The sequence below is a fragment of the Dermochelys coriacea genome, chromosome 6 (assembly GCF_009764565.3).
Source record: "Dermochelys coriacea isolate rDerCor1 chromosome 6, rDerCor1.pri.v4, whole genome shotgun sequence".
NCBI lineage: Eukaryota > Metazoa > Chordata > Testudines > Dermochelyidae > Dermochelys > Dermochelys coriacea.
This window is the reverse complement of record NC_050073.1, coordinates 114,091,653-114,109,118: the sequence shown is the minus strand read 5'-3', so window position 1 is coordinate 114,109,118 and position 17,466 is coordinate 114,091,653. Positions and strand designations below refer to the sequence as shown.

Sequence of the window (17,466 nt, the reverse complement as noted above, 5' to 3'; positions counted from 1 at the left end):
AAGTTAAAGGAAGTGAAACTGTTCTAATGCATGCTGCTGGCTGGGTCTCTCGGTAACATACAAATACACTACTGCTAACCCATCTCGAACAATATATTTGTATTAAGGAAGACCAGTACAGCGTAATTATTGACGGCAGAGCTTAACATGTATATAGAGATTTAGGAAGTGGGTTTATTTGTGTTCTGTACTTAGGGATTGTCTATACACAACAATTAAGCCACTTTAGCTATACTGGTATAATTCAAGTGTTATATCACCACCACCACTCCACCTTTTAGCTGGAAAGTTTCAGCTAAATTGAAAGGTTTGTGGGAATATGTTGATTTCAACACCATTTTTGATAGGAGAAAATCAATGCAACTAATTTTGACATTCTCATTTTGTTTAGAATTTATTATTTCAATTTTGTTTTGACTTTTATATTTAATTTTACTATTATATTTATATATTATTTTATATATTTAATATGATTGTTTTGACACTATCAGAATGAAACATTTCACTGTCTGAATTGAAATGTTTTTGGAATTTCTATTCCATGGTAAATTTTTAAATTTTGTTCTGATTCAGAGTGTAAACAAATTTGAAAATGTCAATGTTTCCCACTGGATAGAAATCCCATTTTCCAACAAGTACAGTTTTAAGATCTGTATTAAAAGATACATTTTTAAAAAAAATCCTAGTCTAAAAACCAAAAAGAAATTAATCTGCTTTCACCCCTCCATGTGTATTTGAGTGAGTGAACTCATAACAACAAATATATCTAGACTGAAAGCTGAAAATCCCAGCTGACACTTCCTAATACCATTCCGATACGTGTGTAGGCACGCACACACACACAAGCACACTTGCACACATATATATTTAATCAGTTCCTGGATGTGTAGTGTTAAATTAAGATTTCTTTGCTTTTATGTATTAAATTCATAATGGCCATGTTCCAGACCCCTTAAGAGACAAGCAACAAAAGTGATGTTTACTTATTTAATAAAGTAACACAGTGTAATATTTAAAACAATGTACTTTTCCTGTCTTGTCATCCACCAACTTGCATCTTAAAAGCCAGTGAATACCATACTATTGCTGTTGGTGTGTCTGCCCAAAGAGTTATCGTTCCACTACCACAGGGGTCGGCAGTCTTTCAGAAGTGGTGTGCTGAGTCTTCATTTATTCACTTTAATTTAAGGTTTTGTATGCCAGTAATACATTTTAACGTTTTTTAGAAGGTCTCTCTCTATAAGTCTGTATGTTATATAACTAAACTATTGTCGTATGCAAAGTAAACAAGGTTTTCAAAATGTGTAAGAAGCTTCATTTAAAATTAATTAAAATGCTGATCTTATGCCGTCGGCCCGCTCAGCCCACTGCCAGCCTGGGGTTCCATTCACCTAGGCCAGCAGCAGGCTGAGAGGGGCCTGCGGCCGGGACCCCGGCTGGCAAGGGGCCTGCAGCCAGAACCCCAGACCGGCAGTGGGCTGACTGGGGCCGGTGGCTGGGACCCCAGACTGGCAGTGGACTGAGCGGCTCAGCCCGCTGCCACTCAGCCCACTGCTGGTCTGGGGTTCCATCCGCCGGCTCCTGCCAGCCAGGGTCCTGGCTGCCGGCCCCACTCAGACCGCTGCCGGTCTGGGATCCCGACCCTGCCCACACAAAGTGAGTACCTACCTTCTCCCTGGTTCTAGCCCATTCTATTCCTCTTTCTCTGCACTGAGCCAAGGGTAGGGGTGCACTGAGCACAGGTCTGGGGGTGAAGGAGCAGGCTGGGGGTTGGGGTGCAGGGTCTGGCCAGGAGCTAGAATGAGGGAGGGGGCTCAGGGTTGGGGCAGGAGGTTTGGGTGTGGAGTGCTTACATGGGCAGCTCCCATTTGGTGCGAGGGGTGCAGGAGCTCCCGTTTGGTGCTCAGGGTAGGGGTGAGAATGTGGGGGGTGCAAGAGTCAGGGAATAGGTTGTGGGAGGACTGGGTATGTGGGGGGGTGCAGGAGTCAGGGCAGAGGGCTGGGAGTGTGTGGGGGGTGCAGGGGTCAGGGCAGGGGGCTGGGGTGTGGGCTAGGGTCATGGGGGTGCTCCCAGCCCCCTGCCTAGAGCGGCTCACGGCAGGGGGCTGGAGGAGATGAGTCCTGATTCCAACTCCCTTCCCCAAGGCCCTGTCCCCACCTCATCTCCGCCTCCTCCCCGAGCACAGAGCGAGCGTGCTGCGGCTCCGCTTCTCCCCCTCCCTGGCAAGGACCATCAGCTGATCGGTGGCAGGGAGGGAGAGGAGGATGGGCAGGAACCCAGCATGCTGGGGGGAAGAGGCGGAGGAAGGGGAACTTGCCTGCCCTGCAGCAGCAGCCGGCAGGATCAAGCTTCTTCACCCTGCCCCCGCAGGGGGGTGGAGAAGAGCGGGCCGGGGTGGGCAGGATTTTTAATGGCACGCTGCTGCATGCTGGGGTCCCAGTCCAGCTCAGCCCGCTGCTGGGTTCAGCAGCGGGCTTAGCGGGGCCGGCGGCTGGTACCTGGCAGGCAGCAACATGCCGTTAAAAATCATCTCGCGTGCCATAGGTTGCCGACCCCTACATTACCACATTAGGGCCCTAATTGTCAGACATATGTATGTATTTTTGCAGACACTTGCTTTACGCTCTCAATTCGCATATGAAAATTAGAGATTTGCACATGCATGTCTGTGCCTGCGTGTGCACAACCCCGACCTGCGTATGCATTTTTGAAAATTTGCCTGCTTGTCCAAAACTTAAGAAAATTGTGTTTATCACAGAATGTTAAAGGCTGCTCCTAGGGTGAAGATAAATAAAAGAGAAATGTTATTCAAGGGTGGGTTTGAGTTAAGACTCTACAATATTTTCTGTAAAGCCTACATGCAAAATAAAGAATGCTTTTAAAGTTTATTTGGAACTGAACTCCTAAAAGTAGCGCATAAGTATTTCCCAGCTGCATGCTCTGTGTGTCTTAGAATACAAAACTTTGCATTGGACTCACAGAAAAATACCTATCCTCTGGGATAGCTAGTTAATGAACCATGAGTCATTGTTCTTCCTGTGTGCTCAGATATACCTGTGTAAATGCAAATTGGCTGCTTGGAAACCTTTTGCACCAGATCATATGATCATTCAGCGTAGTTGTTGGGGTTTTTCTTTCTGTTTTAACCTGGGAATAAGGTGACAGCCAGTGCAGGTTCATAGCTCTTGGTATCCCAAAGTTAAACATTTTCTGCTGATAGATTTTCTGTGTTTGAATGTCCTTTGCTTCAGGGTGACACGCCTTCTCCTGACACAAACACTGGCCAGTGCTTTCAGAACAAACCAGGAGATTCAAAGGAAACAGTGGATAGCAATAGGCCCGAGCCTGAAAAGATCCTCCATGTCTGCCAGATACAGGTTGCTGAGCTGGAGCTGTGGCTAGACAAAGCTAAAGTGTCCCTGGAATCAGAAACCCAGACCCCTGAAATGCAACAGATGGTGGAACAGCAGCTTGCTGATTGCCAGGTAAGATTAAGTGGTCAAAGTTCACTGCTGCCAGCTAAACCAATCACCCTTCCCCCAATAGGTGTGTTTGCATAAAAGCTACAATTACTGCTTCAGCTCTTGTTCCTGCATACTCTGCCGTACACTGTAATGAAGAGGAACCACTTGGTTTTGATTTTAACTGCTTTTTTCCAATTATCTTTTTTTAAACCATATTGTACACATTGTTTCCTTGTTTGTATATTTTAGTGTCTGAGATCTTAGGTAGGATTTACAGCATAACAAATTTGTGTTTTGTAAAGAAAGATTTACTGTAATTTACACAGATCATTTTGGTCTGCATAGTTTTATTAATTTATATGGAGATATACCTATCTCGTAGAGCTGGAAGGGACCTTGAAAGGTCATTGAGTCCAGTCCCCTGCCTTCACAGCAGGACCAAGTACCGTCCCTTATTTTTGCCCCAGATCCCTAAATGGTCCCCTCAAGGATTGAGCTCACAACCCTGGGTTTAGGAGGCCAATGCTCAAATCACTGAGCTATCTCTCCACCCCAATGTGTATAATGTGTATAAAAAGTTCACCGGTTTAAATTCACTAATAAAAGGCAGGTTGGTTTTTTTTAATGAGACAGTGACCTCAGTCATGATAAAAGCTTGTTTACTGAATAGGGAATTTGCTAACCATTTGACATTTCCATTTTATTTTAGTGTAGGCTTTTCAGATAAAAGTGCTTTAAAATTTCTTCCTAAAATGTAAATTTTTGTTTTGCATCCTGGGGCCCAGTCCTGCAGACTTAAGTATGAGCTTCTTGCAGTAAGAATAGTCCAATTGAAGTCAATGTGAAGACAATGTACATAAAATTATTCCCTTGCATAAGTCTTTGCAGGATTAGATGGAGCTAGAGTGACCAGATGTCCCAATTTATAAGGTCAGTCCCGGTATTTGGGGCTTTGTGTTATATAGGTGCTATTACCCGCTGCCTCCTGTCCCTATTTTTCACGATTGCTATCTGGTCTTCCTAAATGGAACCTAGGTGTTCAACACTGCAACTGGACAGGTTTATATTTGTGCATGCTACCGTAGCTACAGCTCATTCCTTTTCACTGAGATAGTGTGGATCTTTTCACTCTGTCACTATCTGCAGCAATGACAAGCTTTGGGGAACACAATGGCCTAATACAAAGATGCCCATTTTAATCGATGAGAATGTTCTCAGCTAGTTTATGTACTAGGCCTGATTCCACTACTACAAATGACTACAGGCCTATTCACTCAGGGTTCATACCAGGGCGTTATATAAACTAGGAAAACTAGTTTAACTCCACTATAAACCCTATTTAATACCAATATAGTCAGAGTTTAATATTTAGCTCAGTTTTGACAGGTGGAACTCAAAAAGCAACATTTTTACTGGTCTCAACAAGGCCTCATAGCACAAGGGAGAGTAGCACAAAGCAGCTGCAAGCACAGATATGCAGTCAAAGCAAATCAATCTTGATGACTGTGTCATTGTAATTGTGCTCTTATTATCACTGTTGGAATGGAGAGCCTGCACCAATAGGTCAAAGGGGAAGAGAATTTGTGGACCATGATCTCCACAAGTATGGTTCCTTACCTAGCTGTGACATTTTGGACTTCTTCCGTATAAACCCTGAAGTCAAAATTTGGCCCTAACGATATCCTATTCTGCTTCTGTAGATGGTTTAAAAACTACATTTTGAAATGGCTTCCTTTTTAAAACATACCTCTTTATCTATTAGTTAATACACAGATTTTGTATTTTTCTAAGTATTAGTCTCATAACATGAATAGAACTCCTAGAATATTTCTGACTTTGCAAATGGATATAATTAAAATAATTATATATATATAATTAAAAGGGGTGACAGTGGACGAGAAGCTGGATATGAGTCAGCAGTGTGCCCTTGTTGCCAAGAAGGCCAATGGCATTTTGGGTTGTATAAGTAGGGGCATAGCGAGCAGATCGAGGGACGTGATCGTTCCCCTCTATTCGACACTGGTGAGGCCTCATCTGGAGTACTGTGTCCAGTTTTGGGCCCCACACTACAGGAAGGATGTGGATAAATTGGAAAGAGTACAACGAAGGGCAACGAAAATGATTAGGGGTCTAGAGCACATGACTTATGAGGAGAGGCTGAGGGAGCTGGGATTGTTTAGTCTGCAGAAGAGAAGAATGAGGGGGGATTTGATAGCTGCTTTCAACTACCTGAAAGGGGGTTTCAAAGAGGATGGCTCTAGACTGTTCTCAATGGTAGCAGATGACAGAACGAGGAGTAATGGTCTCAAGTTGCAATGGGGGAGGTTTAGATTGGATATTAGGAAAAACTTTTTCACTAAGAGGGTGGTGAAACACTGGAATGCGTTACCTAGGGAGGTGGTAGAATCTCCTTCCTTAGAGGTTTTTAAGGTCAGGCTTGACAAAGCCCTAGCTGGGATGATTTAACTGGGACTTGGTCCTGCTTTGAGCAGGGGGTTGGACTAGATGACCTTCTGGGGTCCCTTCCAACCCTGATATTCTATGATTCTATGATTCTATGATTCTATGAAAAGCTTAAAAAAGAAAGAAAAAAATGCTGTACTGTATTAATATAGCCAGAGCATTTTCCTTTCCTCACTCACTGACTGCCAAGTCACTTACAAGCCTTATGGATCATGGTGGATAATCAGCAGAACACGAACTTCTACTGAGATGCTGTGGCCAGAAAGGCTAGTGGCAGTCCTTGGATGCATAAACGGGAATCTTGCATAGGAATAGGGAGGTTATATTATCTCTATTTTTACACTGGTATGGCTGCTACTGGAATAATGTGTCCAGCTCTGATGTCTACAATTAAAAAAGAGGATGGAAAAATTAGAGAAGGTTCAGGGAAGAGCCACAAAATGATTAAAGAATTAAAAAACATGCCTGATAGAGAGAGACTCAAGGAGCTCAGGTTTCAGAGTAGCAGCCGTGTTAGTCTGTATTCTCAAAAAGAAAAGGAGTACTTGTGGCACCTTAGAGACTAACAAATTTATTAGAGCATAAGCTTTCATGAGCTAAATCCGATGATATGAGCTGTAGCTCACGAAAGCTTATGCTCTAATAAATTTGTTAGTCTCTAAGGTGCCACAAGTACTCCTTTTCTTCAAGGAGCTCAATCTATTTAGTTTGCCAAAGAGACAGTTAAGGAGTGACCTGATTACAGTCTGTCAGTACCTTTGTGGCGAACAAATATTTGATGATACGGTGGGAGGGGATAAGGGCTTGGGTAGGGGGTTGGGTTGTGGGGGAAGGGGGAGGTCTCTGGCTGGGAATGCAGGCTTTGGTGTGGGGCTGGGGATGAGGGGTTTGGAGTGCAGGAGGGTGCTTTGGACTAGGACCGAGGGGTTCAGAGAGCTGGAGCAGGGGGTTTTGGGCATGGGAGGGGGTCAGGGGTGCAGCATTTACCTTAAGCAGCCCCCGGAAGCAAACAGCTGAAGTGTGAACAGTGACTAGAGTATTAGGCAGTTGTGCTGGTAAAGATGAATAATTAACTGCTCTATTTCCTAGGTTATGTTATCAGAGATTGAACAAAAGGTTGCTTCTTTATTGGAAGATTGCAGAGATAGGCAGCAAGGAGATAGTACAGGCCCTCAGAAAGAAGCAGAGGCCCTTTCCTTGAAGCTCAAGGATGTGAAGTGCAATTTGGAAAAAGTCCAGGTGATGCTTCAGGACAAATACAGTGAAGAACAGGTAAAAAGCCTGAATACTATGCGAAGTCCTGTGAGTGAGACGTGCTGTAATAGGTGAGAGCTTCAGAGAACTAGTTATAAGAGACGATGTGAAATTAAGGGATGGATGCAAATGAATGTGCGTGTCTGTCACTGTCGTTGTAGTTCACAGTGCTATATAATTATGCACAGCTTGCTGTTTGTAATGGTTTTAGTGGTTCTCTGAACGATTTCGTTTTGCTTAAAGAGCACAGTGATTTGAGGTCAAAGTTTTATGAGCCACAAATGAGAGAGAATGACAAAAATATTTTAAGATTTTTTAAAAAATGTTATGTATAATAAAGATCCTGGTGGTGAAAGGCTCCAAGTGGACAATTCCAAAGACTGTAGCCCTCTCTTCAGAGAACAGGAATAGCAAGGGCAGTGACAATGCAAGCTTTCCCACACTGCCCCACCTGAGTCTTCCACTGGAGGATCTCCAACATCGATGAAAGAATAGGTTGTTCTCTATGCCTATTCAGTACTCATTTGAATATCTCTCTGAATATCTCTGCTTAGATTGACTCATTTATTGGCAGTCAGTTACAGCTGTGGGGCTAGTTCCCCACCCCCTCTTTTTATGATGGCTTCAGGAAAGTCTGCTAGGGGTGGGTGCATTGGCAAAGACAGCTGCAGGCTCACCTACCCTGTAACAGCTCTGTCTGAAAGATGAGTAGTGGTAGCCAGGGAAGGGACTGGTGGTGCTAAACTCTCCTGTTGTATACCAGCATTCCTCTACAAGTATCACCAGGCAGAAAATCTACACAGCTTCCAAACCATGTGAACCATTTGGAAGTTGGAAGCTAGTTTTACATGCATAAATTGCACCTCGCCATAGCTCATTCAGGCAAAAGTGTTAAGAGTTGGTGACAATGAAACTTCCAAAACCACACTTCCCTATAATTCTGCTACCAACAGTGTGGGGAGGTGAACTAATGGAATAAAGGACTTTACTGGAAGATGAGAATAAATTCAAGCTCTCCCCTGGTGAAACAGCACAAATATCTTTGCAGCAAGGCTAAACTAGTAGCCTTGTCCCATCCTTCTGAGAGGTCATCCCTGGTTCATCCCCAGTTATTTTTCAGAACCTGTCATGATAGCATCTCTTCCCTAAACTACACACACATATTTTGCCACCTTTTGACTTCTGAGAGCTTTCACAAAACACTGTCTCGCTTTATAGCTCAACAACAGTGAAAAGATCCCTTCAGAACTTCTTCAGCGTGGCAGCTCCAAAGTATCCAACCTCGTTACCACTGATGTGCCACCGTTCAGCAGCCGTAATGGTTTGCAGCAGCATCAGGTAATCCTACCGCTCATCCCATAAATACAAAGATCAGTTGTTTATTATCTGCTTTGTTCAGATATGCTTGACTCTGAGGGCTAGACCGTGACTTGGATTATACACTTTCTCAGGGAGGGAGAGCTTTCCCTGTATTTCTGTGAGGGTTACGCTGCCTAGGGTCTGGGCACATGGGAGTAAGCAGGCACTGCCAGGAGTAGGGGAGTGGGGGCAGGGAATGGGCAGAGCCTTGGCTCCACCCCCAACACCCTGACCAGTGCAGCTGAGCTTGTGAGAGGGAGGTGTTGTAGTTTGCTCCTGGTAAATGCTAGCAGCAAACTACTACTCCCTGGAGCTGGGGGGCGGGAACAGTGAGTGTTACTTAACAGGCCTAAACTGATGTAAAAGAGTCATCACGCAAAGCAACACTGATTTAACTAAACCAGTGCAGCTTTTGTGTGTGGACAAAGCCTTGAGGGGTGTGTCTGAGGTGCGTACCTTCCAAGGGCACTCCTGGAGCGGGGCAGCTTACACTGCACACCTTGATCATGGCTGTGCCTAGAGGCATGGGAAAAAATTGTCAAAAGTGTCTTGGGCACTTAGGAGCCTAATTCTAATTGAAAGTGAGTGGGACTTCGGTTCCTAAGGGCCGTATTTTCAAAATTATTTAGGTGTCTAAAGATGCATATAGGCATATAGTGGGATTTTCTAAAGCACCTAAACACGTGACGAACCTGTTCAGGAACTTCTGAAAATACCACTAGGCACCTTTCTGCACCTTAAACACTTTAAATATCTTTGAAAATCTGGCGCTAAATACCTAAGTCACTTTTGAAAATGGGACTTGAGGCTCCAGTATAATTTGAGGTTTTTAAAAATTTTACCCACAATCTAGCCCATAGTGGCTTTTAAGGTTACGGTTAGCAGATTAAAAATATGAGCTCATGTTCTCGGTTCTGTAAGTAACACTGTAGATTCTGCTGTTTGAAAATCAGCTTTTCCCTTTTTGTGCCTTCTCTCTTTGAAGATTACTCAAGTAAACAATCCAGACTGAATCACTGGAGACTGGAGTTGCTGAATTTTTAATTCAACTCCCTCTTCTAATTAAAAGACACACGGTTAAACCTAGTGGTTCATACTCAAGCAAAAGTCTCATTGGATTCAATGGGAGTTTTGCCAGAATAAGAATGGAAAGATTGGTCCCTTATTTCACAGTATGCTCTGTTCTCCTGCCCTGATGTGATAGCCATCAATGAAGGCAACTAGAGAGGTTGTGGAATCCCATTATTGAAGGTTTTTAAGAACAGGGTTTGACAAACACCTGTGAGGGATGGCCTACATATACTTAATCCCACTTTAGCATGGGGGGGCTGAACTAGAAGACCTTTTGAAATGTCTTCCAGCCCTACATTTCTATGGTTTTATTATTAGCTTTTAGATCTCAACATAAAACAATTCCATAATGTTCTATCATCTAAGAAAAGTTATGTATTTGGTAAAGTTATGTGTAGTTCACATGTATATAATCAGTTGCTTTTTGTTTTGGTAGCTGTAATTTTTTTTATTTATTTTTGTTAAAGAGCAACCAAGACCATCCTTTGAGAAGAACATGGTTTACACGCTTTACTTTATCATTCATGTTGTTCCTTATTTCCAGAAACTGTCGTTAAAACGGACTGAGCAAAATAATCTTGTCGACTTCATCAAATTTTATGTAGAGAAAATGCAGCCACACTTTGATGACAGCACTACTCAGAAGTTAGATTCAAGGTACAAAATAGAAAAATTAGTCACTGAGCATATTATGTGGCTTCCAAACACCATATGGTCTGCAGGATTGCTGTAGCACAGGAGGTTCTCACACAGGGGTGTGTTGCCAAAAAAAAAAAAAAAAATTACAGAAGGAAAAAATCTGCCAAAAGCGGTACAGTTTAGTGGAGATCCAATTCACACTGTAGTATCCCCTGAAATTGCTACATAACTCAAGTGTGTTTGTACAGTGCCTACCACGATAGGATCCGGATCCATGACTAGGCCTCCTATATGTTATGGTAATATAAATAATAATAATTATTGTGTGTCATAAGCTATGGTAGGCATGACCACAAAAACTTATATACAGAGGTAGATCAGGCACCTCTATTCTCCTTATTTCACAAAAACAAGGGGACATTCAGTGATAGTAAAAAGCAGCAAATTTAAAACTAGTAGAAGGTAAGAAGTTTTCACACACAGTGTACAATTAGCCTGTGGTTATCACTGAGGCCAAGAGCTCAGAAGTATTCAAAAAAGGACTAGACATTTATATGGATAATGAGAACATCCTGAGTTAGAATAGTAAGGATTTTTAAAAAGGGAGTTTGGGAAGTGATATAATCCCTCATACGACAGGGCATAAGTGAACTTCTAACTTAGTTGAGTTGGAAGAAACTTGCCCTACAGGTATGTTATTGGTGCTTTATAATTAATTAATTCCAGATATGTGCCAAAGTTTTATAATGTATGCAGTTATCACCTATAGTTATGTATCCTGTTGCCTTAAGATACATCTACATTTAGGCAGTGTGTAGAGTACAGACACTGCACACCCAGCTAGCATGGGTATAAATAGAAGCACAGAGAGTGAGGCATGGCTTGAGTGAGTAGAAGAGAGTGCCCTACATGCCTGACCCCCTGGGTATCTACTCCACAGCTCTCTACCCATCCAAACAGTGCCTTCCATGTCTACCCTTGCATAATGACAGGTTTCAGAGTAGCAGCCGTGTTAGTCTGTATTCGCAAAAAGAAAAGGAGTACTTGTGGCATCTTAGAGACTAACAAATTTATTTGAGCATAAGCTTTTGTGAGCTACAGCTCACTTCATCGGATGCAATGATGAAGTGAGCTGTAGCTCACAAAAGCTTATGCTCAAATAAATTTGTTAGTCTCTAAGGGCCACAAGTACTCCTTTTCTTCATGTCTACCCTGTAATTTTTAGCAAGGTAGCGTCCTGCTGCCTCCCCTGCCAGGGCCTTTCCCGGCTGCAGTGAAAATCTCTGGCAGCAGGCAAAAGCCTCAGGCAGAGGGGAAAGGCTCCTGTCAGAGCCCTCCCCACTGCTGGAGCCTTTCACTGCAGCATGTAGCTACACATATAGTGCCTGTCCTGTACCTGCCACTGTAAGTGTAGACACAGCTTCAGCCTTCTGCTGTGCTGCATTTCATTCTGCCCCAACACTGTATGCTACATCATTCCCATGCTTTTAAATGTCTGTGGTGCTGCTTAGAATATTATGCTGATGGTTATTAAAAACAATACATCACCTGACAGCCATGGAGTATAAATATGCACTGAAGGCTTTTCTCTATCATAATAGTATTGTTTAAAAAATCCACTATCTTTTATTTCACCTCTTTAACACAATATTTGGTGATAAGCTACTACTGAATGAAAGGGAAAGCTTGAAGGAAGATTATTCTTGTTAGTTATTATTTCTGTTGTGCCAACTGTATGCTAAGTACTGTACATGCAAGTGGAGGTACGGACCCTACCCCCAATGAGCTGACAGTTTAAGGCCCCTGTCCTGCAAGGATACGAGTAGAAGCTTAAATTTACATGCTGGAGTCATCTCACTGAATTCAAGAAGTCATTGAAGGCAATGGGAGTGTTCACAATTTATAAAGCTAAGCATGTATGTAAATCTTCACAGGATTGTAGCCTAAGTGGATAACAAGCAAAACAAAAGTGGGAGGAAAGGGAGTGGCAAAAAAAATGTGATTAAGGATGAGGCTAAATTCACACATTCTGTTGATTTTACTGTGGGTATATGTGGGGAAGGAGCGTAGGTTAAGGGAGATAATTCTGTACACACAGTTGTAACAATCTACTGATATGCTAATCTTTCCTTGTTCTTATGATCATGTTCCCCGAACACAGCAGTAATGTACCTATCCCAAGGAGTGGGTTTGCTGGTCCATTTTTAAAGGACCAGACTGGTGATAAGTGGCAATATTTACAACAAGAGCTGTTTTCTATGATGAAGTCTCCTATGTGTCAGCTTGCTGACCCTCAGGTTCGTTTATGTTCCTTCCAATACAAAATAATTATTACCTCTAATATGTGCTCCTTATTCAGATACGGCAAAGGCATAAATGAATACATTTTGCTTTCTGTATCATCATATTGTCTCTCTTAACATCATTAAATAATTGAAAACTGTGTCATAGCTGTCCAATTGAAATCGTGATTTATACTAGTCAGTGGTATTGTTACTGGCATTTTTAGTATTACTGGTTCTCTCGCTCATCCTTGAAAGCCATTATGAGTAGTCATTGGTGCTTTTCTTTAAGTTTCTGTTAGATGGTGTCACTGCAGTGGTGAGTGTAATAAGTAGCATAGAGGCCATCTAGATGAATTCTTGTATTAAATGGTTAGGCCTGATGCTGCCTTTTTTTATTTCATCTGGGATTTTCAAAGAAGCCTAAGGGAGTTAGGTGCGCAATTCCTAGCCTTAATTAAATGATTAGATAGAGATTAAAGCCCAGTTCTTGCAGATGCAAACATTGATCGCAGGGACAAATTCTGTCCTTACATTCACCATTGCGGGACTCCATTGTCCTCTATGAGGATGTACATGGTGTATGTAAAAGACAAAGTTTGGGCTGTAGGGATTGAAGATTATTAGTATGAATTTGCAGGTTTTTACTGTGTGAGAACATGAATAACTTGTACTGTTGTCAGTTTTGTTTGTTGGTATTAAAAAAAATTAGTAACTACAAACAAGCTGATATTTTGTGTTCTCAGAAATGATTCCATTGCATGGGACAATATCAGTTACTCAAGGAGGGTCATGAGTGGTGAAGGACTGGAACATGCAGTCGTCACTCAATGAGAACTCAAACAGAAGTAAACAGGGGGGTTGCCTTACTGAGAACTGCAGCCTGTAGTTTTGAAAGACTGAAACTCATAGTGCTACGTTTTCAGCCAGAGGCCGAAGTGGCACCTTTGTGTGCACATAAATAGGTTTTTGTGGATGCAATAGGTATGAAAACCTTTTTGCAGATGAACTTCCTTCCTGTTAGTGAAAATGTGACCCGTAGGATCCAGATGGTGTTGTTTTAATTTTTTGTTTTAAAAAGAATATTATGTAGCAGTATGGTTCCATTTTTAATCTGAATCATTAATCTAACTGTAATTTGCTTTTCCAAACATTAGATTACAACAAAACTGAATATTCTGCCGAGAGGTGCTGTATGTAGCATTAGAACCCCAAGTGTTGAGGAACTGAAAACCTACACCATGCAGCTTGGAGATCTAAGCCAAGAAGCAAATGTTGTGCAGACACAGGTACAAATCACGTGCTCTATTATTCTAAAAATGACAAGGACTTCTAGAAAGGTAGACATAGCTTTAGCACTATGAAGCACAGCTAGTCAGTAACCATGTTCCCCAAAACTGAGTGTATTATAGAGGCAGGCTTTGGTCAGGTTCGTAGTGCACTGTGGAATGAGGTCTGGATTTTGAGAAGCAGCTTCTCATTTTTCAACCCCAACATTAGCTATTGCCCTGATGCAAACATTTGCTGGCACAAGTGATGTCATTTGCACATCAAAATTGCAACATTAGATAATGGGTCATGTTACTGACTTCAGTTGAGTCTGCAGTATTGCATGGGTACAAAATAGAAGGTTGGGGTGAGGACTGTTTCCAAATCAGCCATTCAGTATTTTACTATCTCTGTTTATTACTAATAGCCTGAGTTGGATAATATTTCACTGTTTTACACACATTTCTTTAGTCAATGTTCTTGCTCAGTATCATCTCTGACTTGGTTGGAAGCTTTGAAAAATGCTATAACTTGTCTTCATCCAGGAAAATGGGGCCGGGGAAGCTTCCTTAAATTTGGACAGAAAGCTCTTTGAGCTGCTTTTGGCGATCAGTCAGTGTTTGAACAACATGGAAGAGATGTTAAACACCTGCGTGCTCTCCAGTGAAGAGGCTGCTGTGCAGCAGGGACTGTGTGAGGTAAGCGCACCAAAACACAGATGTATGGGCATCAATGGGTTCCTGTTACAACTAAATAGATAGGTCTCCTCTCTCACTTACACTGGTGTAAATCAGGAGTAACTCCACGAAGTCAGTGGATTTACACGGAGAAGGCGGATCAGGCCCATTATATTTGAGTAAAAGTAGCAACCTGAGTCCTGCTGGTGTTTTTAAAAGTTGAATCTTCTCTAACAAGGACCATTTTCACTAGCCTTCTCTTCTTTTCAATCCTTTAGACTCTGTCTCTAGAGCTGCAAAAACTTCACACAGATATCAGAGATAAAAAGGATGATCTTTTAAAGTCTATTACCTGTGCTGATGGGAGCACTGATGTATTCTTCGAGTGCTTTAACAACTTGCAAGCCCGGCTGGAACTAACTCAAACTGCTGCTGCTTCTAGAAGCAAATCAATGAAAGCTGGGCTGGATCACAATAGTAATTATCAGGTACTGTACTGCTGAATGCATGTCTTGTTTCACAGCATCTATTAGATGTGTCAGTGTTAATGCATTTTGGATTATAAATGAGCAGTATACAATGGACGTTAAAAAAAAAAAACCTAGAAAAAGCTTTTTCTAGCTTATTGCTGATTTCAGATACATCTAGGAGTAAATCCTGTCATAACTCCCCTACTCCTCACAGTGATAGTTGCATTGGGCTCTGATCACAGTAGACGTGTGTGCAGAACGAGGAGGGAAGCAACCTGGGACCCCATGCAGGGGGTTGTCACTCCTCTGCAGAGACACTTGTTGCACACTAACATGCAGTAGGCTGTGCATATAGGAGGGGGCTGGAGGCTTGCTTCTGCCAGATGAGGGTGCAGGAGCAGTGGGAGTTATTGCAGTTCTGAAGGCAGCAGTAGCCACTGCAGATTTGCTTATGGGGAGGATTCTTTCTCCCCTGTCTCTCCACAGATCAGTCTACACTGGCACCAGGGCACTATGGGCTATGCGCTGGGGACAGATTTAGCTCGTAATGCTCACTGTATTTTGTTGGGGTTTTTTTGGTTATACTTGGCATATGCAACAATACTGGGTGTCATAATATTAGTCTTTATTCTTCTGTGAAAGAGGGGAAAGAGTGATGTGAAATGTTCTGAAAGTACCCAAGACAAGTAGACAAAAGCAATTATTCTAGATAATATCCAAGATCCTATAGAATGTTAACCCCAAAAGGCTGTGTTTCCTTAGGAAAAGTATTTTGATTTTTGTTACGAAATATATGGGCCACATCTGTCCTTACTCAGGCAGACTCCTACTGAAGTGAGCAAAAGCAAAGGAAGGGCCTCGGGATTTAGAATCATAGAATCATAGAATATCAGGGTTGGAAGGGACCCCAGAAGGTCATCTAGTCCAACCCCCTGCTCAAAGCAGGACCAAGTCCCAGTTAAATCATCCCAGCCAGGGCTTTGTCAAGCCTGACCTTAAAAACCTCTAAGGAAGGAGATTCTACCACCTCCCTAGGTAACGCATTCCAGTGTTTCACCACCCTCTTAGTGAAAAAGTTTTTCCTAATATCCAATCTAAACCTCCCCCATTGCAACTTGAGACCATTACTCCTCGTTCTGTCATCTGCTACCATTGAGAACATTTGGCTTACTATGTTCAAACAAAGCCCCTGGGCCGCCACTGTTTGAATATAAATGTAGATACTTCAGTGCTAAATTTCCCTTGCTATGGGGAATATTTGATCTTGTATCAAAATATAAGGGGAACCAATCCTGAAGTCCAGGCTCAGGCAAGCTTATCATTGATCTCAACAGGGCTGCTGTACGGGGCTCATTTTCTTCAGAGCAGGTGATTTTGCACCTCCTTATGTATTTCATAGATTTTAAGACCAAGAGGAACCATTAGGATCCTCTGATCTGGCCTCCTGCATAAGAAGAACAGTAAGAGGCCAATATGGCTTCATCAGGAGCTCTTTAATGACCTGTAAATCAAAAAGGAATCCTACAACAAGTGGAAACATGGACAAATTGCTAAAGAGGAGTAGAAAAGAAGAGTGCAAGCATGTGGGAATGCAATGAGAGAGACTGCGGCACAAAATGAGTTACACATACCAAGGGACATAAAAAGCAATAAGAAGAGGTTCTATAAGTACATTAGGAGCAAGAGAAAGATAAAGGAAAGTATAGTTGTTCTACTTAGTGGGGAAGGAGAGCTTATAATGGGGATAACACCAACAAAGATGTGGTGTTTAATGTCTATTTTGCTTCAGTCTTCATTAAAAAGATTAATTGTGAACAGGTGCTTAACACAGTTAATATTAACAACAAAGGGGGAAGAACACAATCTGGATAGGGAAAGAACAGGTTAAAGAATATTTAGATTAGTTAGATGTATTCAAGTTGGCAGGACCTGACAAAATTCACCCAGGAGTACTTAAGAAACTAGCTGAAGCAATCTCGGAACTGTTAGCTATTATCTTCAAGAACTCAATATGACACTCTCCTTAGGGCAGCTCAGAATCGAAAGCCACTGTGTTACCCCTCTACCTAAGCAAGAGTGAGCTTTGCTGGAGATTAGACTGTGTGTCAGCTCCCTACCACACTAGTTTGTCCAATTCACCAGCAATCTCCTCAAGACTCTGCCAGTCTTAATCTTGCCTTGCAGGTAATGATCAGTGAACCCCAGTTCCCAAGTAGTTCTCTGTAGTGTCCAGTCCCTCTCACTGAACACTCACAGAAATTAAGTTCTCTGCCTGCAAAGAGACAGTGTAAGCACCAGCCAGTTAGGTTATCTGAGGACTTACTCTATACTTCAATATAACGACACTGAGATGGTTTATAGTAAAACTAAAAAGAAGTTTATTAGTAAAGAACAAAAAAGATAAAAACAGACAGATATGGTTACAAACAAAGCAAAACATGCTTTCTAGTGACTGAAACTTAATTTTAGGAAGTTGCAGTCTTTGCCTAGTCAGTTTTCTCACTTACATGAGGTTAC

At 42.2% G+C, this 17,466-nt stretch overlaps 1 protein-coding gene across 1 annotated transcript in view; it reads left to right on the top strand.

Moving 5' to 3' along the window:
• SYNE2 (spectrin repeat containing nuclear envelope protein 2) overlaps nt 1–17,466 on the top strand; it is a 267,053-nt gene that overhangs the window by 160,648 nt on the left and 88,939 nt on the right. The window contains 8 exon segments of the mRNA XM_043517646.1: nt 3,253–3,486; nt 7,018–7,200; nt 8,401–8,520; nt 10,157–10,269; nt 12,413–12,548; nt 13,691–13,822; nt 14,348–14,500; nt 14,758–14,967. Coding sequence (XP_043373581.1) covers nt 3,253–3,486; nt 7,018–7,200; nt 8,401–8,520; nt 10,157–10,269; nt 12,413–12,548; nt 13,691–13,822; nt 14,348–14,500; nt 14,758–14,967 — 1,281 coding nt within the window.